This window comes from Oryctolagus cuniculus, chromosome 19 (genome assembly GCF_051225735.1).
Source record: "Oryctolagus cuniculus isolate XC-2025 breed Fujian yellow rabbit chromosome 19, ASM5122573v1, whole genome shotgun sequence".
NCBI lineage: Eukaryota > Metazoa > Chordata > Mammalia > Lagomorpha > Leporidae > Oryctolagus > Oryctolagus cuniculus.
In genome coordinates, this window is record NC_142885.1 from 11,122,993 (window position 1) to 11,142,824 (window position 19,832).

The 19,832-nt window shown below is 59.0% G+C and overlaps 1 protein-coding gene across 15 annotated transcripts in view; it reads right to left on the reverse strand.

Annotated features, from left to right (window-relative positions):
* The window catches only part of DTX2 (deltex E3 ubiquitin ligase 2), a 34,048-nt gene extending 15,268 nt beyond the window's left edge, over positions 1–18,780 (reverse strand). For 2 of the 15 annotated variants that reach the window (XM_051847661.3, XM_051847656.3), the window contains exons 1-4: positions 18,561–18,780; positions 17,350–17,510; positions 6,870–7,225; positions 3,154–3,793 (exon numbers count right to left, since the gene is read on the reverse strand). In XM_051847661.3, coding sequence (XP_051703621.3) covers positions 3,154–3,793; positions 6,870–7,137 — 908 coding nt within the window. In that variant the 5' untranslated portion in view covers positions 7,138–7,225; positions 17,350–17,510; positions 18,561–18,780. The other 13 variants (XM_070064481.2, XM_051847659.3, XM_089321094.1 and 10 more) reach the window with 10 other exon arrangements.
* Positions 18,781–19,832: the final 1,052 nt, after the last annotated feature.

The window sequence follows — 19,832 nt, forward strand, 5'->3', positions numbered from 1 at the left end:
AGCACCTGTGTCTACCTTTCAAATAAAATGGAAAATTAATTAATTTATAAAACGTGAGGGCTAGAATGGTGGCATAGCAGGTAAGGCCTCTCCCATATGGGTGCTGATTCGTGTCCCGGCTGCTCCACCTCCAACACAGCCCCCTGCTAATGGCCCGGGAAAAGCAATGGGAGATGGCCCACACCGGGGACCAGGATGAAGCTCCTGGCTCCTGGCTTTGGCCTGGCTCAGCCCTGGCCGTCGTGGCCATCTGGGGAGTGAACCAGTGGATGGAAGAGCTCTCTCTGACTTCAATCAAATAAATCTTTTTGAAAATATAATTTATAAAAACGCGGGTGACTGCAAAAGGCCCCCAGTGCAACAGAGAGGCTCAACGTGAAAACCAACACAGCATCTGCGGCTTCCCAGGTCCCAGGGGAGCAGAAGGCACCAAAGGCACCTCGGGAAATGCTGAAACCACAGCAGCGGCAGAACCAACGGGAAAGTCAGGCTCTGCCCAGTCCTGCTCCCAAATCTCAGGAGGAGGATGCAGAGCCGTGGCCAGAGACCAGAGCTGACCTCAGGCCTACAGCAGGTCGGGAGCAAGGTCCCGCCCAGAACCTGTGACTCCAGCCGCAGCCCAGATGGCCTGGCCCGCCACGAGAGGAAGTGGGGGCCCCTGAGGGGCAAGGACGCAGCTGCAGGAGCTGGGAGCAGAGTGCCCAGGGCCGCGGGCCCTCACGGCACTGCAGTCACCAACCACCCTCCGTTACAGGAAACAAGGGCACGGCCCCCTGGGGAAAGCTTCGTGCCTCGCCTCATCAGGTGCTTAAAGCGACAAACTCAGCAGCTCAGTCACCGACGACGGGGCTTCTCGGAGGATTAGCACCTCGCCCCAGGCTCCGAGGCAGCCAGTCTGAGCAAGAGCCCCCAAAGCACCACAGAACACGTGGGCGCGATCAGACTCTCCACGTCACTGCTGGAGGGGAACTTCCAGGGAACTTCCAGCAAACGGAGCTGGTTCCCCCCACAACACCACCCCGGCCAAGATGCCGCCTTCAGACCTGCCCTGGCCCCTCCCTGATCTGTACCCGGGCAACTTCCACCCAGTGCTGCTGCCACTCACTTGGCTCAGGGCACCTAACCACAGCCCCTCGGGCCGACGAGGCGCCAAGTGTGCCAACTGTTTCCAGTTCCCCAGTGCCTGCTGGTTAGGAGGTCGGCTGCTGACAAAGCTTCTCTGACCCCATGACCCATCCGAAGAGGGGGGACCAGGCAGGGCCACAGCCCCGAGAGGTCAACGAGGGTGAATTACCACCCTCCCAGCGCCAGGAAGGCCGGAGGGGAGGCAGGCCCCTTTGAGGCTGTTTCAACCAACACTGCCGGCTGGCTGGCCTGCTTCCCTCCTGGCTCGCGGCACAGGGCAAGCAGCAACAAGTGTGACCCGCCCAGCTCCAAGGGGCAGGGGCCAGCCGCCTCATTCCTGGAACTTGCCTGGCCTGCACCAGCAGGGCCCTCGGGCTGGGGAGAGGAGAACCCAGAGAAAACAGCAGGGTGGAGACGCGAGAAGAGGGGAGGCCGGTGGGAGAAAGCAGCCAAGCCCCATTAACTCGCCTGACTCAGTCCCAGAACCCCAGCCCTAACGCTATCTAGAAATAGACCTCAAGATCAAGTGGGACGGACCAAGCAGGGAGACACGGAACGCGGGGCCCCAGCACTGCTGAGGAGACACCCACTCCATGGCGGGGGGGTCTCTGGAGCCCAGCCTGCTGCCCTCCCTGAACCCACCCGGGGTCCCGACTCCAGCAGGGGGATGCTCGGGCTCCTCCAAGGTCCAGCGCCCTCCTGTCTCCCACACTCCTGCTCACTTCACTCCACAGTCAGCTCTCGGCTGCCAGGACTCCCCGGCGGCCCGACCTGGAGCCTGTCTCATGCCCGTTCTGCCACTGCCGGCTGTGTAGCCAAGTCCAGCAGCCTCCACGTGCCACAAGCTGACACAGCCTACCTTAGGGCCATGAAGGCGATCACTCTGCCCGCCACGTAACACACAGAGCCCATTCTGTGGGTCCTCCGAAAAAAACACTGAACACCCAAGCAGCTGCCGAGGTGTCTGGCACTGTGGTGCAGCAGGTTAGGCCTGCCTACAACACCAGGATCTCACATGGGCACCTGTTTGAGTCCTGGCTGCTCCTGTCCCGATCCAGCTCCCTGCTAACGCGCCTGGGAGAGCAGCAGCAGATGTCCCAAGTGCTTGGGCCCTGCCGCCCAGGTGCAAGACCCGGGTGGAAGTTTCAGGCTCGGGCTTTGGCCCGGCCCAGCCCCAGCCCTTGCAGCCATTTGGGGAGTGAACCAGCAGAGACAAGATCTCTCCCCGCCTCCCCATAACTCTACCCTTCAAACAAATCATTAAAAAAAAAAGTGTCTGTCACCGTGGGAAGTTGGGTGGGCGGGGTGTGGCAGCACGCCACTTACCGGCTGTCAGCCAGCCAGGAGACTTTTCTCCCTGGGGAGCGGCGCGGCCGCAGGCCTGCACACTCCACTGGCCCCCGCCACATCACCCCTGGAGGAAACGGGCCCCACCCGGGCCCCCGCTCTGCATCCTCAGTGCTCTCCACAGTGAAGCGCGACGCAGCGCCAGCCAGCCCCGCAGCACTCGCCTGCCCTCTGGACCGGACCCGGCCCAGGGTGGCACGCTCCGTCTTCAGGAGCTGACAGTGCTACAAGCACCCCGGGCCGGGCTGGAGCAGCCCAGCAGCCGCAGCTGCACCCCGGCCACCACCTGCGCCCACTCCCACACGCTCGCTTCTGTGCGCTCCTCACCCAGGGCTCCCAGCCCCCCGCACCTCTAGTGCCTGGCACAGGGCAGACTCGGAGAACGCCGAGTTACCCGACACGTGGCCCGGTACTGCACTACAGGTCTTCAACTCGGCTCTCATGAGCGAATACAAGGATGGACGGGTTTATCCAGCATGGCGACCACCAGGAATCAAGAACCACAGGCCAGGTGCTCAGCGGGTACCCTAGCACACACGCGGCGCGGGCCAACGAGCCAACACGACAGCGAGAGTGAGGAGGGCAGGTGCTGAGGCTGCCGGAATCCAGGCGAGCCTCCCCAGCTAAGTCCCAAGAGAGCCCAGACAAGGCGCACAAGACCACTGGCGGCACACAAGATACCTGGCTCCTCCGGCCGTGGAGGCTCCCGGGGGCAGCAGCTGCGGTCCCAGGTGGGAGAGGCTGGAGCGGAAGAAGAGGGACTGGCTCCCCACGGCGAGAGCTGCTCCAGCCCAGGGGTTGGTGGTGTTCAGCCTGGGCGCAGACCTGGCTCCGGAGAGGGAGGGTTTGTTGTAGGGGGCAAAGGCCTGGTGGGCCCCAAAGACAAAAGCGGTCCTGTGGGGGGTCTGGGGCACAGGGTAGGCGGGGAGGTTGGTCACGGAGTGGCGGTAGCGGCCCGACACAGGGCCAGTCCCGCTGCCGTGGAGGCACTGGTGGCAAGAGCAGGCAGCTCCCGTGTGGCTCGGCACGGAAATGACGCTGGTCACCGGGTAGGGCAGCGCCACCTGGCGCCGCACGCGCCGGCAGAAGCTAGAGGTCTTGTTGGTTTGCGTGTGGGTGGCATAGTTGATGGTGTAGTTGTACCCCAGGGGAGCCAAGTCCACAAGCTGGGTGCCCCTGGCCACCTGCTGCTCCAGGTAGTCACAGACGCTGGCCTCATAGGCAATCCAGGAGCCGTCGTCACCCAGCCACTCCCAGACGATGCCTCGGCCAGGGGCCGAGTGCTGGGGGAACAGGTGCCTCCGCACAGACCGCATGGTGCCTGTTAGAAGAGGAAATGCGACACGTGAACGGCTCATCGGCTGGCCACCACCCCCATTCTCCCCCCACACCCGGCACAGGCACACCAGGCAGAGAAATTGGGGCCCCAGCGGATCAGGTGGCAGAGGGGGACCCACACTCCTTGGGCGGGGAGAGATGCTGGAAGCACAGGTCAACCATGGCTCAGGCTTGAACAAGCTTTCAAAACAGTATTTCCAATCACAAACCCACAGATTCCCACGTTAAAAATTTCAAAAAGACAATCAGGCCGGCGCTGCGGCTCACTAGGCTAATCCTCCGCCTGCAGCGCCAGCACACCGGGTTCTAGTCACGGTCGGGGCGCCGGATTCTGTCCCGGTTGCCCCTCTCCCAGGCCAGCTCTCTGCTGTGGCCCAGGAGGGCAGTGGAGGATGGCCCAAATGCTTGGGCCCTGCACCCCATGGGAGACCAGGAGAAGCACCTGGCTCCTGCCATCGGATCAGCGCGGTGCGCCGGCCACGGCGGCCATTGGAGAGTGAACCAAAGGCAAAGGAAGACCTCTCTCTCTCTCACTGTCCACTCTGCCTGTCAAAAAAATAAATAAATAAAAATCAAATCACCCAACACGGAAGCCAAGGAGGCGGCAGGCGACACGCTGCGATGCCTCACTTCCTGTGGGGAGCAACCCGGACTGGACTGAGTTACTGGAATTAAGACTTATTCTATGCATCTGCTCTCCCACAATATGGCGCTGGGAGAGGAGAAAACAGCTTCTACACAGCTGCCTCCAGTTCAACCAATAAACAGCAGGACCTGCTCCTGATTGGAGGAGAGCAGCGTACTCGGCGTGTGGGTAGCAGAGTTGGGATTGGTGGAAGAGGACTATAAAGGAGGAGAGAGACAACATGCACCAGGAACATCTAAGGGGAACACCTGAGGAACATCTGAGCAGCCCCCGAGAGAGCCGGCCGGAGGTGTGCCGCTCCCCTGTGGAAGTGGGGAAAGTGGCAGGGGGAACCGCCCTTCCACGGAGGTGGAAGGGACGGTAGCCAACCCGGGAAGAACCAGCAGCAAACCCGGGGAGGGCCGAGCAGACAAAAGAACAGCGCAGGGTCCTGTGTCGTTCCTCCACAAAGATGGGGAGCGACAACTTCCCTTCTAGTCTCTCGTGCAGGTGTTCAGTAGCAGACAGGAGACGCACCCTGCTACACACACACGGGCACTTCCAAAAGTCCCAGGGAGCAGGGGCTGCAAGGGTAGGCTTATGGGGGAGGCCTTCTGGCACAAACGTGGCTGCACCCCATCCTGGAGGGCCTCGTTTCAGTCCCAGCTGTCTCTGATCCAGCCTCCTCCCAATGCATCCTGGGAGGCAGCCGATGACAGCTCAAGTGCTTGGGCCCCTGCCAGCCCCACGGGAGACCGGATGGAGTGAGTCTGGGACCCTGACTTCAGCCTAGACCAGCCCTGGCTGCTGTAGGAATGAACTGGCAGATGGAGATCTCTCTGCTGCTCTCCCTCTCAGGCAGATGAAAATAAGTAAACAGGCAAGACAGAGAGAACTTTATTTTGATTTGCAGATTTCTGAAATTCACTCACAGCTTTTCTGTAATACACATTCTCCATGACTTTTTTTCTAAAGTATCCCCCTATTGTGCCCTGAACATCGTCTGTGTCTCTAAAACATTCTGTTTAGCTCCTCACTACCACCTACACCGATGAACCACTCCCTCTGACGTCTCTGCAGCTCCCGGAAAACATCTTCTCTAACGTATTCACTTGGTTAACCAAGACCAAACCCAGGGCAGGAATCTGGTGTGGCTATTATTAAAGAACGCCGTTGGGGTGTCTACATCCCGTATCAGAACCAGAAATTTCACAACCAGAAATGTCTCCAGACATCCGCGGGTCAAAATCACTCCAACTGAGAACCAGTGGATTGGAGGAGAGGGGCAGCTCTGTGGCTGGTTCAAGTCCAGGCTACCCTACTTCCAACCCGGCTTCCTACTGATGTGCTCGGGAGGTAGCAGAAGATGGCCCAAGCACTTAGGTCACTGCCACCCACATGCAGAGCTGGATGGAGCTCCTGGCTCCCGGCTCCAGCCTGGCCCAGTCCTGGCTGTTGCTGCCAGCTGGGAAGTAACTCAGAGGATGGAAGACCTGTTTCTTGATGTCTCTTTCTCTGTTACCCTGCCTTTCAAATAAGAAAATCTTTTTAAAAAAAGATTAAAAATCAGAAAGGAGTGGATGTCATGGTGCAGCAGGTTAAGATGCCATGGGGGGTGCTGGCGCTGTGGCATAGCAGGTAAAGCTGCCGCCTGCAGTGTTGGCATCCCAGATAGGTGCTGGTTCGAATCCCAACTGCTCCACTTACGATCCAGCTCTCTGCTATGGCCTGGGAAAGCAGTGGAAGATGGCCCAAGTGCTTGGGCCCCTGCACCCACATGGGAGACCCGGAAGAAGCTCCTGGCTTCGGATCAGCACAGCTCCAGCCATTATGGCCAGCTGGGGCGTGAACCAGCAGATGGAAGACCTCTCTCTGTGTGTAACTCTGACTTTCAGATAAATAAATCAAAAAAAAAAAAAAAAAAAAAAGATGCCACATGGGACCCACATCCCACACTGAAGTGCCTGCTTCCAGTGTCGTGCACTCTACGTAGCCAGCTTCCTAGTAATGCGCGTGACGAGAGGCCACAAGTGGTAGCCCAAGTGCCCAGGCCCCTGCTGCCCACGCGGCAGGAAGGCTGCCCGCTCCTGGTTTCTGCACGGCCCAGGCCCAGTTGTTGCTAGGAAGTGAATAGGTGGATGAAGATCTACCTTTCCCCTCTGCCGCTTGCCTTTAAAAGAGCCCCCAGTGACTGCAGGGCGAGGCAGGCGCTCCTGGTTTGGGAGACAACGGGAGGAGGGCTGGGAGCTCCCCTACTGCCTGAGGCCCATCTCAGCGGGCTGGGCAGCCGCTCCCACTCAGAGCACCCAGCTCCCTGCCACGTCCATCTCATGGCAAGGACAACGCAGTGCCTGGGTAACACACAACACCTCGCACGCGGGGCACCTGGGCCAGAGCACGTGCTCAGATGTGCAGCGGGGCAGAGGTGTCTTACCAGTGTCCTGGCGGAACTGGGTCCAGTTGGGGAGGTCGATGATGTAAGGGGCCAGCGAGGGGTCGGCCTGGCCCAGGGGGATGCTGTGGGCCAGGCTTCCCAGCCCAAAGCGTTGGCCCTTCTGCTGGACAAACTGCTGCTCGATGTAGCTGCAGACGGCGGCGCTGTAGGGGTGCCAGGAGCCCAGCCCGTCCTGCCATTCCCACACAGCCACTGCCACGGGGCTGGCGTACACTTGGGCCAGGGAAGGGCCTGGGGCCATGGCCATCTTCCCTCGGACTCCTCTGCTTGCCCAAACGGCTTCAGAGCGCTCTGGGATGGAATCTCGGGTTCATGGCCCAGCGCCTGGAGCAGACCTGGAAACCAGAGAGAAGAGCGGTTACCAATGCCCACCACGAGCTCTGCCCGAGTCGGGCTGGGGGCAGTCAGCCCATTCCGCAGCGGCTCTCCCAGTACCTCGAGGGCACCAGGAACGGAGCACCTGCTCCTCGAGGGCACCAGGAACGGAGCACCTGCTCCTGCAGCTCTGCCCTGGCAGTCAGGAAGAATCCAGTCAGTCCCTCCTCCCAGCTCCGCACGTGCTCAGACGCGGCAGAGTGCGTGCCCCGCTAAGACTGAGGCCAGCTCCTCTCGCTACCACTGCCCTCCCTCTGACCCGATCACTCAGTCTATCCTCTTGAGCCATACCTATTTCTGAGTCAACCCAAATCCTTGTGCGGTACAGCCACGATCGCCCCTCATCCCTGTGTACCAAGCTGACGGTTTCCAACCCAGGTTTATCTGAGCAATGTGGATTAACACTCACTATGCTGCAGATAAACACTGGGTCTCACACAGGACCAGGGGGCTGTGGCAAAGCTGGCACTTGAAGCATGTTTCTCGTAGGTGGGGACGAAGACAGATTCTGGCTCCTGTGTCGCTGGCCACCCTGGAAGCATCCCCGAGCAGAAGGAAGCCCCAGGCAGACAGGAAAACTCCCACCCCGCCTCGGCCTCCCCACCCAGGCCTTACCGACTGGCTGTCTGCCATCTGCAGGGCCCCCTGGCCCCGAGACCTTTTCCTCGAGGCGCTCCACCCGCCTCCCCTGCAAACCCTGTGCACTCCTTGGGCCCAACCTGTGTCACTCAGAAAGCTTTCCCGGCCACCCACCCACATCCCTCTGCTGTGCCTCTGCTGCTGTCCCCTTCGGCTGCACTGCAGCAAGGCCACCTCCCCTGCACGGGCCCTGGCACTGAGACGCCGCACACTCCCTGTACACCTTCAAGCTCTCTAAGCTGGCTTCCTCCTCCTTGGAAAGCGGAGACACCAGCATTTACCCAAGTGCTCTTCACGGGACTGAGAGAGAGGTATGCATACAAAGCACCGGCACCCAGCAGCTGCTCCCGCTCGCTTCCACCCCTTTCCCCCAGTGCCCTCCCACCCACGTCTGGGGTAGGCTGACTGCGAGGGCAGCACTGAAGCCGCGGCACACATCCGAGAACACAGGCCGCGTCAGGCCCAGGAACACAGCTGTGCTGCCAGGCCTGTACTGAGCCGCCAAGGCCTCTGCTGAGAGCCCAGATCCTGCCGGGGAGGACTGGCCCCGGGCGCCCTCGGGCAGGCTGGCTGAGCTCACGGCCTGCAATCAGTCTGCCACCGCATCAAGGCACAAATCAGGAGGGTGGCAGAGCCGCCTGCTCCCGAGGAGGCCGGGGCCTCCGTATCATCGCCCACGGGCTGTGCCCCGGCATGTCCACACATCCCCAGGTGAGTCAACACACACAACTCCGCACACCCACAACGCCAGCTCAAGCTTTACGAGAAGGTGTGCAGCCCCCTTAGATGGGGGAACCTGCCACGTTCAGGCCTCTCCACAACAGGTCCCGTCCCCACTCACACCAAGCCCTCTAAACTCAGGACCTCAGGCCACCCCATGGGAATCCAGCAAGTTCTAGAACACTCTGAGCCCTCTCGCACCTCCCAGTCCCATGCTCCCCCCGTACAAGTCCCCGTCCTCGCAGCCGCCTGTGTCTCCACTCACCCAGCAGCACTGCCCTTGTGGGTTTCAGTCTGTTCCCCTGCTGGAGCAGGAACTGCCAAAGGCTGGCTCCAAGACAGAGCCGAGGTTTTCAACTGCCCAATATCCCAGGGGGTCTGAAACCCCAAAAGACAAAGGAAGGGGAAGCTTCTGTTGCAGGGGCACGGGGCCCAGAAACGCCCACGGTGTCCCACGGGAACCCAGCAATTAGGCCTGGTGCACCAGCCACGGCCCTCGCTCGGCTGCAGATCAAAAACCTAATTTGTTTCAGCTCCCAATGACAGGGGCTATTTGGGGAGCCCTCAATTATGAGAAGTATTATGATAATTGGCGGTGGAAAGGCTTCAATCTGGAGACAACCTGAACACCTTACAATGAGGAAATTCTTAAATAAATTATGGCACATCCTAATGATGGAATAGGAGTCAGTCTTAAAAAAAAAAAATGTTCAAACCAAACCAGTGTTGTGATGCCCTGGGTTGCGCCACTGCCTGAGACGCCGCCATTCCAGGGTGCTGGTTCAAGTCCCGATGCTCACTTCCAAACCAACTCCCTGCTGAAGTGCCTGGGAAAGCAGTGGAAGGTGGCCCAGCTGCTTGGGCCCACATGGGAGTCCCAGGCGGGAGTTCCTGGCTCCTGCAGCCATCTGAGATGTGAACTGGCAGATGGGAGATCTCTCTCTCTCTTCCCTCCCATTACTCTTTCAAATAAACAAAAACCTTTCAAAAAAAAAAAAAAAAAACACAAAAAAACAAAAAACAACTGCGTTCCTAAGATAAGGCCCCCAGCAGGCTAAACACAAGATCTAAAACCGAAGGCACACTGAGCACTCGGGGGTGGGAGTGCCATTGACCCAGCACCTACTGCGTGACCCACACCCTGCCTGGTGTTTTGCCATTCAGATCTCCCACCCTCAAAAGCAGGACTATCCGTTTTACAGACAAGGGAGCCGAGGCCCAAAGACACTAAGTATTCACAGGGGCCGGCAGCTCAAGCTGCTGTCTGGGACATCAGCATCTGAGATGGGTGCCGGTTTGTGTCCCAGCTGCTCTACTTCCAATCCAGGTATCTGCTGATGTGTCTGGGAAAGCAGAGGAAAATGGCCCAACACTTGGGCTCCCGCCACCCCTGTGAGAGACCCAGATGAAGCTCCTGGCTTTGGCCTGACCCAGACCTGCCTGTTGCAGCCGTTTTGGGAGTGAACCAGTAGATGGAAGATCTGTCTCTCCTCTATAACTTAAAAAAAAAAATAATAATAATAATAAATTAAATTTAAAAAAAATAAGTATTTACCTAAGACCAACAATCCAATCTGTCAAACCATGAAGTCCATGATGTTTCTACTTCAAACAATTTTAAAATTTTGTTATTGGGGCCAGCACTCTGGCACAGCAGGTTAAAAGCCCTGGCCTGAAGTGCCGGCATCCCACGTGGGCACCAGTTCTAGTTCCGGCTGCTCCTCTTCCAACCCAGCTCTGCTGTGCCCTGGGAAAGCAGTAGAAGATGGCCCAAGTATTTGGCCCCTGCACCCACGTGGGAGACCTGGAAGAAGCTCCTGGCTCCTGGCTCCTGGCTTCAGATCGGCGCAGCTCCGGCTGTTAGGGCCATCTGGGGAGTGAACCAGCGGATGGAAGATCGCTCTCTGTCTCTACTGCTCTCTTTAACTCTTTCAAATAAATAAAATAAACCTTTGAAAAAAATTTTGTTATTTATGTATGACTTATTCAAAAGGCAGAGAAAGAGACAGAGCTCTCCCAGCCACTGACTCACTCCTCAGTGCCCACAACAGCTGGGTCTGGGCCAGAGCAAAGCCAGGAGCCTGGCACTCAGCCCAGATCCCCTCTGTGGGTGGCAGGGACCCAACCATCTAAGCCACCATCTGCTGCCCCCCAGGATCTGCACTAGCAGGAAGCCGGCTCAAAAGTGGAGCTGGGACGCAGAACCAGGTACTGCGATACGGGATGCAGGGGCCCCAGCTGGCATCAGCTGCTGCCCCACAATGAACACCTTCAGAGGGCCGGGAAGAACGCTCAAATGCACTACTACTAGAACTGTGAGAGGCTTCCTCCTCGGCCCCTCCTGCAATGGTTATGCTAATTTTTCTAGGGAAAAGCCACCTATGGCTGCAGGTGCCTGCCAACTATGGTCGGCACCACGGTCGAGGCACAGCAGCGCCGCCGCCGTTCTGGCTGACAGCCACTGTCGCACATGAGAAAAAACCCACAGGTGACCAGAGAACTCAGCACAACAGCCAAGCTGGCCCAGGAATCAGAGCGAGAACTCACCCCGCCAGGAGGCCGGCATCCCCCATCAGAGTGCCAGTTCCAGCCCCGGCTGCTCCACTTCCAACACAGCGCCCTGTCAATGTGCCTAGGAAAGCAGTGGAGGAAGGCCCGGGCACACGGGGCCCCGTATCCACGTGAGAGACCGGGGTGCAGCTCCAGGCCTCGGCCTGGCCCAGCCACTTGGGGAAGGGACCAGAAGACGGAGGCCTCTCTACCTCTGCCTTTCAAAGCAATGAATGAGTGAATGCATGAATGCGCGCCTCAGAGTGGGGGAACCACAAAAATGGACCCCTTGACGACTACTCCCTCTGGGAAGGAAGGCTGAGATGGATTTTTTTTTTAATTATTTGCGACAGAAGAGAAAACACTGCCATCCCCCGTTCACTCCCCAGATGCCTAGACAGCCGGGTGGGGCTGCAGCTGAAGCAGGGAGCTGGGACTCCATGCAGGTCCCCCGGGAGGCGGCAGGAGGCCGGATCACCTGCATCACTCGAGCCGCCACGGCCCCCCCCCCCCCAGGCAGGCTCTGCACGCGCAGGAAGCTGTGACTGTGACGCGGGTGCTGTGCCCCGGCACTCCAACGTGGGAAGCAGGCCCAGCGCCGACTCCGGGTGCGATTCTGGACACACGGGGGCCTGCGTGCCTGCTCTTTCTCCAGCGGCCCCCGAAGCTGCCTTGCAGGACAGGAGAGGCCCAAGTGAGACCAGGTGACTTCAAGGACCTCCTCCCAGCTCTGACTCCACCATCACGGGCGGAATGGTTTTCTCCATCCTCACACCTCATTCTTGGAGGTCTCCGAGAAGGTGGGCCTGCAAAGCCACAGCCCAACAGCGACAGTGGGAGCCCAACTCCAAAGGCTTCTTGCAGCGCAGACCCTGTTGGGGAGCTTCTCCAAAGACAGGGAAAGGCCAGTCCTGGACATGAAGGTGTCACAGCGGCGTCTGCCGTCCCAGAAAGTTCTTATAGAACTCAGGTTCAGATGCCCGCGTCCCGTCCTGGAGGGCCTGGCTTCAACTCCTGGCTTCAGCTCCGGACCCCGGCTTCCTGCCAGTGCTGACCTGGGAGGCAGCAGTGATGGCCCAAGGACCCGAGTTCCCGACACCCACGTGGGAGACCTGGATTAGGTTTCTGGGTCCTGGCTTTGGCCTTGACCCAGCCCTGGCCATTGCAGGAATTTGGGGAGTGAACCAGAGGACAGGAACACTCAGTTTCTCTAATACATAAATTAATTAAACCATTATAAAGTATAAAACTTTTGCCTATAAAATTAATAAAAGTAACTTAAATTTCAATCCTCCGCTGGCAACAGTAAATGGCGATGTCACAGAGCTGGGAAGGATAAAACCTTCCTGGAAAATAAATTGGTGATGTGAACCAACATTCTTATACAAAAATGCTCATTTCCTTTGTCCCAAGATTCTATTATAAGGAGATTATATGGGGCCAGTGCTGTGGCATAGCGGGTAAAGCAGCCGCCTGCAGTGCCGGCATCCCATATGGGCACTGGTTTGAGTCCCGGCTGCTCCACTTCTGATCCAGCTCTCTGCTGTAGCCTGGGAAAGCAGTAGAAGATGGCCCAAGTCCTTGGACCCCTGCACCTGCGTGGGAGACCCGGAAGAAGCTCCTGGCTCCTGGCTTTGGATCGGTGCAGCTTCGGCCATTGCAGCCATCTGGGGAGTGAACCAGTGGATGAAAGATTTCTCTCTCTCATTCTCTCCCCCACCCCCCACCTCTCAGTAACTCTGTTTTTCAAATAAATAAATTAGTCTTTTTTTTTTTTTAAAAAAAAAAAAAGGAGATTATACAAAAATTTCAACACAAAAATATTCACCATAGCACAACTCCTGCTATGTAAAAGACTTCTATTATGTACAAGACAAACACAGGAAAAGAACATAGGGAAAAAACTCAATAGAAATGTAATAGAATGTCAACAAGGCTGTCTTTCAAGGGAGAAACCACAGGAGGCCTTTTGTTCAACTTCCTTATATATCTGAATTCTTCACATTTTCTAAAGCTACCGGGGTGGAGGGAGCTTCTTTAATACACCGAACACGTGGCGCCGGCACTGTGGCACAGCCTGCTCAGCGGCTGCCTGGGAGGCCGGCTTCCCAGAGAGTGCCAGTTCGAGGCCTGGCTACTGCTTCCAGTCCAGCTCCCTAATGCGTCCTGGGAAGCAGCGGACAGTGGCTCAACGTCTTGGGCCCCTGGCTCCCATGCGGGAGTCCTGAATGGAATTCTGGGCTCCTGGTTTCAGCCTGGCCCAGCCCCTGCTGTCCTGGGCATTAGGGGAGAGAACCAGCAGATGGTGGTAGGTCTCTCTAATGCTCCAGGGTACAGGCCCCAGAAACATAAAATAGTGGGGAACCACCTCCTGCAGAACCAGGAACGTGCCACCTGGTCCGAGGGCAGAGCCCTGGCTCAAGGGGCCAAGATGACGGCATGGCGGAGGCAAGGGGCAGGAGCAGCCAGCGGCACAGCCATTGCCACACAGGGCTTGCTTGCTATGCTTGGAGGCACGGTCTTAAGAACCTTGTAGGTGTTCCTGTTTAACCCTGGGCTCCAGGGAGGCAGCTGCTTCCCTCACTTCACAGTGGACAGGGAAGTGAGACCAAAGGAGAAGCGACCTGCCCACGGACACCAGGGTCCACGGAAACCCAGGTCTGTTTCCAGAGTCCTCGTCCTCCACCAGAGCCGGAAGGGGTCCACCGATTCTGGACAAACCGGCCTGCAAATGCATCTTTGTGTTTCTGTTTTTGTTTTTTTTTTTAACTGAGCCCATGTTTAAAAACTGCAAGAGGCCGGCGCCGCGGCTTGCTAGGCTAATCTTCCGCCTTGCGGCGCCAGCACACCGGATTCTAGTCCTGGACGGGGCACCGGATTCTGTCCCGGTTGCCCCTCTTCCAGGCCAGCTCTCTGCTATGGCCAGGGAGTGCAGTGGAGGATGGCCCAAGTGCTTGGGCCCTGCACCCCATGGGAGACCAGGAGAAGCACCTGGCTCCTGCCATCGGATCAGCATCAGTGCGGTGCGCAGGCCGCAGCGCGCCAGCCGCGGCAGCCATTGGAGGGTGAACCAACGGCAAAAGGAAAACCTTTCTGTCTCTCTCTCTCTCACTGTCCACTCTGCCTGTCAAAAAAAAAAAAAAAAAAAAACAAAACTGCAATAGCCACCATTTAAAAAAAAAATCCTGATTTGTAGATTCTCTTGAAAACCAGAAACATAGCAACATTTGCAGGCCTGACCTAAATCCATCACCCACCCAGCAAGGACCAGCTGAACCACAGTGGTGGCTGGGCCCGACATTCCATAGGTTCCCACGGTTACCGTGACTCCTGGGGAGGGGGCCAGCAAGCTCCTATAAGGGCCTGAAGTCTGTATTCAGTCGCTGAGGGCTCAACTCTGCCACTGCATGAGCATAGGAGACTGGTTGTACTCCAATAAAACCAGGAACAAAACAGCAGTGGGTGGGATCCAGCCCACAGGCCACGGCGCGCAGGTCCCCACCCTCCTGCCTCCCGCAGGCTCTGCTGTGGTTGAGAAATACCTTCTCTGAACCCGTCTCCTCGGGTGCCTCCCGGTCAGCCTGGCCAAGCGCCACGCCCTGTCCTCGCAGGCCCGGCCCGCCTCCAGAGCCGCCCAGCATTCGGAACTTTCTCTGCCGCGGGTTGTCAGACCCTGGCCTACCTTCTCCCTCCCCTACACTCCCCTTGGCCCTTGTATCTGCTCCCACGGCCTCAAGAAACTCCCACGCACATCACCGGAATGCGTCTTCACCCTGCCCTGCCTCAGCTCCGGGCATCAAGGAAATGATGGGATGTGCATTTGCCACCGTCGTAGCTACTACTCTTTTAGGTAGTAGCTGGGTTGCCAGGGCTGACGCCACACGGTGCGGCGTGTGGGTTAAGCCACCGCCTGAGACACCTGCACCCCACAGTGCCAGTTCCTGTTCCGACGGCTCTGTTTCCCATCCACCTCCCTCTCCTGTGCCTGGGAAGACAGAGAAGATGGCCAAGTACTTGGGATCCTGCCACCCACGCGGGAAACCTGGATGGAGTTCTGTGCTCCTGGCTCCAGCATGGCCCAGCCCCGGCTGCTGCGCACACTTGGGGTCCCTATCTCTATCACTCTATCTTTCAAGTAAGTAAATAGATTTAAAAAAAAAAAAAAAGGCTTTTTAAGATTTATTTTATTTATTTGAAAAGCAGAGAGACAGAGAGGGAGAGAGATCTTCCAAATGGCCACACCGGCTGGAAAAAGCTGGAAACCTGGAGCTCCACCAGGGTCTCCCACCTGGGCGCCGGGGCGTCCTCTGCTGCCTTCCCAGACATCAGCAGGGGCTGGACGGGAAGCAGTCTGGGGAAGCCGTCTCTCACACCAGCGCTCACGGGGCTGCCGGTGCCGCAGGGCAGCAGCTTAACCCACGGAACACTGACGAGCCTGTGTTAACCCCGTTCCCGGTTTACCAGACGCGCGCCCAAGAGCCCCGAATTCATCTCTGTCCTCTCGGCAGCCCAGCACAACCCCTGGCACACGGAAGTCAGCGGGTCCCACACCAGGCGGGGCTCCGGGCGGCTTCCTTCCTAGCCCGTGGCCTCGTTCCCCGCTGGCCTCCTAAGTGCCCACAACACACCCGAACCAAGCTCATCTTCCTCCCGAACGCTCCCTTCCCCTGCATTCCCTGGCCTGGGGAAACACCCGAGGTTCTGGCTCCTCTTCTCCCTCCTCCCCCCCAGCACAGCGGCTGCCATGGCCTCACTGCTGGAGCAGGGCTGGGAGCGCCTGCTGAGCCCCGATGCTCACTCCAGGGGCCTGCACCTCTGCTTCCCTGCAGCCCACCTCGGGCACAGGTGGGAGGAAGCCTCCTGAAGCAAGCGGGCGCTTCTCTATGCCGGAAGTCCACACTCCCCAGGGTTGACAATCGAAGCCCCCTCCCTCCCTCCCCCTCAACAACACAACACTTGCAGGCCTAGGTCCCCTCTCCAATCCCTCCTCCTCCACACCCATCCAGGCATCCCCACCTCCACGCTCTACCCAGTCCTCACCTACACTTCCAGGGGCTCAATCTGAACGCACCTGCACAACGCCTTGAGGACCCCAAGGGAAGGAAGCAGCCCCTTAACCCCCACTGCGGCCTGTGCGTCAGGGCCCCCCCCTCACCGCATCTTATCCCTGCAAGTGGACGACAAGCCACTGAGGGCCAAAGCCCTCACCTAGCCTCCCCCACCAGAGGCCGGCACGGTGTAAGGCGCCGGCCGTAAGGGGAGTCCAGTCCACGCCACGCCGCCCCGAGGATTCTGCTGAAACCTTGCCACTGCCACAGCCGTGGCGGGACTGTCACAAAACACCCGGCGCTGGTGACCGACAAAGCCAACAGGTGGGTTTGGCTCGAGGTTCTGGTGGCTGGAGGGGCCGCGCGGCCAGGTGGCAGCATCCTGGTGAGGGCCCTTCGGCTGCACCTGCAGAAAGGGAACCAGCCGCACAAAAGGGACACAAAAGGGACCGTGCACCCGGAGCGAGTGGCTTTACAGCCATCGGCTTTCAGGAACAGGAATCCTCTCCCAGGAGAGGCGCATGCACCCGCTCATCTCCTTCCCTTAGGTAGGCCTCAGCTCTGTGGGACGCCACCACCTCCACACCAGGGACCTCAAGCACACCAATGGTCAAGCCACAGCAAACCACAAGCCCTCCCGGCTCAGACCCTGCTTACTCCTGCAGCCTGCACCACCCCACACCGGGCCCCGCTCTGCCCTGGCTCCCCTGCCGGGCCACCTCTCCCCGTGTCCTCAGCAGAGGGTGGGGGGCTCTGCCCTGCGGTTCCCCCAGCTCAAGGACGCCTTGGAACAGCCTGTGCTGTCTCTTCCACCAAGAAGGCAGGGATATTATCTGCCCCCCCCCCCGGGCGTGGTTTATGCAACACAGGTCGTGAAAATTTCCAGTTCAAAAGCAGAAATCAGGACTTCCGTCCTCCACCCCAAAGCCTCCTGGGTCTGGCTCAGCAGGAGCGGCGCTTCGCAAGAGGGCTCGTGGATGTACCTGGGGCAGCCGGCACCCACGGCCCACTCCCACCCAGGGCCTCGCTTCCACTCTGGACACCTCCAGCTCCACCCTCCGCGGTGTCCTTCTTCTCTGCCGGAACCCAGGCCGAGAGGGCAGCGAGGTGAAGCCCCCAGCGCTCACCTCTTCTGTCCAGAGGGCCGGCACTCTCCGTGCCCCTTCTCGACGCAGACACAGATCCTCAGGAGGAAGCACTGCCCGGAGTCCCCATCTCGGTACACAGACAACAAGAACCGGGAAAATCCGAGAGCCTTGCTGACTCAGCGGCACGAATTCCAAGGCACCTTTGCCAACAAGGAAGAGGGCGATCAGGTTTTCAATTGAGAAACAGCAGGGAGGGGAAGCGGGTGCACAGACGCTGTGGCCGTGGCCCGGGACTGGAAGTCACCCGATTTATTTTCCAACAGCCCGGGCAGGGCAGAAGGTGGCGGGACTCTTTTCCTCCCGCCCGCTCAAAGGCAAGGAGAGGATTTTAAAAACCCAAGCCCGCACACAGAAGAGGCCTGAAAAAGCCCGCAGGCTGCTTAGACATCCAGGAAGTCCACACAGGGTGACAATCTGACCAAGGTCACACAGCAAGCGACCAAGAGGGCCAGCTACCGGGTCAGCTTCCGAGAGCCCTGATTTTTTGGCTACCCAAAACACCGGAGGGTCTGGGGGCGGCACGCGGAAATTTGAGTTTGGGGGGGGGGCGGAGCGGGGGGTCTACGCGGCCGGCACTTTGGGAAGTGGAACCGGTGCAGCTGGTTAGGGCGGGCGGCATGAAACCCCAGCTCCAGAGATGGGACGAGTGCCCCCCCAAGTCCTCTTCAACACCCCTCGCGCATCCCTGCAAGTGACCGGGGACCCCGCGAAACGGGAGCTTAGGCGAAGGTGGACCCCACTGTTAGACGGGGATGGGGGGGGGCAGGGGAAGCCGAGTGACGGGGCCAACTCCTCCCCAAGTCCAGCCCCCCTGGCCCGGCGAGTTCCTCCACCTGAGGGCGGACCCAGGAGAAAACCCACAGCCTCGCCCACCGCCTCCTCCAGGTCCTGGGGAAAAGGGTCTGCTCCTCCCGACCCAAACTCCTCCGCGCCCCTCCTCCCGCTGCGACCCCGCGCCCAGCGCCCAGCGCCGACCCGAGCCCCCAGCACCTCCAAATCCCCCTCGACTCCCGGCCTCAGGACCGGGGGCGCGCGAGCCACTCCTCCCAATCCCCCGGGACTCCGGGGCCTCCCTCACTCCCACGCCCGCCCCCTTCCGGCCCCAGCTCGGCTCGGTCTCCCTCCGCCGCCTCCCGCCCTCGGGACCCCCAACGCTGCCGACGAGCAGGAGGCCTGCCCGCTTCTCTCACCGGGGCTGAGAAGGGCGAGGGGACGAGGCGAGGACGCCGACGCGCCGGGACCGGAGCTCTGGCTCGGCCCGGGCAGGGTTCCGGCTGTGGCTCCCGACTCCTAGCGGGAGACACCAGCCAGAGTAAAACTCGGCGTCGCAGCTTCCGAGCGCCCCGCCGCGCATGCCCAGCGCGCGGGGCCTTCTGGGAAATGTAGTCCGGCCTGGGTCAGGGGGCGGGGCAGAAGGAGATGGGCGGAGCCTCTGGCGCACCTGCCCAGGTGAGTGTGGTTTTCTTTCATTCCCTCGTGGAGTTACTGCTTCACTCGTTACGGGCTCACTTTTTAACTTCTATTTATTTTTTACCTGAAAAGCAGACACAGACGTCTTCCACCGGTTCACTCCTCAAATGGCAGCAACACCTAGGGCTGGGATGGCTAAAGCCAGAAGCCTAGAACTCAGTCCAGGTTTCCACGTGGGTGACAGGAACCAAGTACTCGAGGCATCGTCTGCTGATTCCCAGGGTGCACAGTAGCAGGGAGCTGGACTGGGACTCAGGCACTCCATTCTGTTACCTAGATATGGGCGCCGCAGGTGGAGGATTAACCAAGTGAGCCACAGCGCTGGCCCCCTCAACTCATTTTAAATAGTTCTACTGTTGTAGGCGTGATGCCAGGGCCTGCTCTGCTGCATACTGAGGACTGAAAAGTACATCAGAGATGTGTTTTTCTCCTAGAAGAGCTTTGCATCTACCTAGGGAGACTGAAACATAAACACACAATTGAAATATAGTAGGTTAGGGCTGGGGCTGTGGCACAGTGGGTTAACGCCCAGGCCCGAAGCACCGGCATCCCATATGGGCACCGGTTTGAGACCAGGCTGCTAAACTTCAGATCCAGCTCTCTGCTGTGGCCTGGGAAAGCAGTGGAAGATGGCCCAAGTCCTTGGGCCCCTGTACCCACGTGGGAGACCCGAAAGAAGCTCCTGGCTTCGGATCGGCTCAGCTCTGGCCATTGCAGCCAATTGGGGAGTGAACCATTGGATGGAAGACCCCCCCCCCCGCCTCTCCTCTCTCTGTAACTCTGACTTTCAAATAAATGAATAAATCTTTTAAAAAATATATAGTAGGGGGAATACAATGATTTTAAAAAATGGGGCAGGCGTGGTGGCACCGCAGGATAAGCCACTGCTTGGGACGCCTGAGCCCGTACCTGAAGGCTGAGTTAGAGTCTGGGCACCTCAACTTCCTGTTAATGCAGCAGCTCACCTGGGAAGCAGCCCGGGGGTTCACACT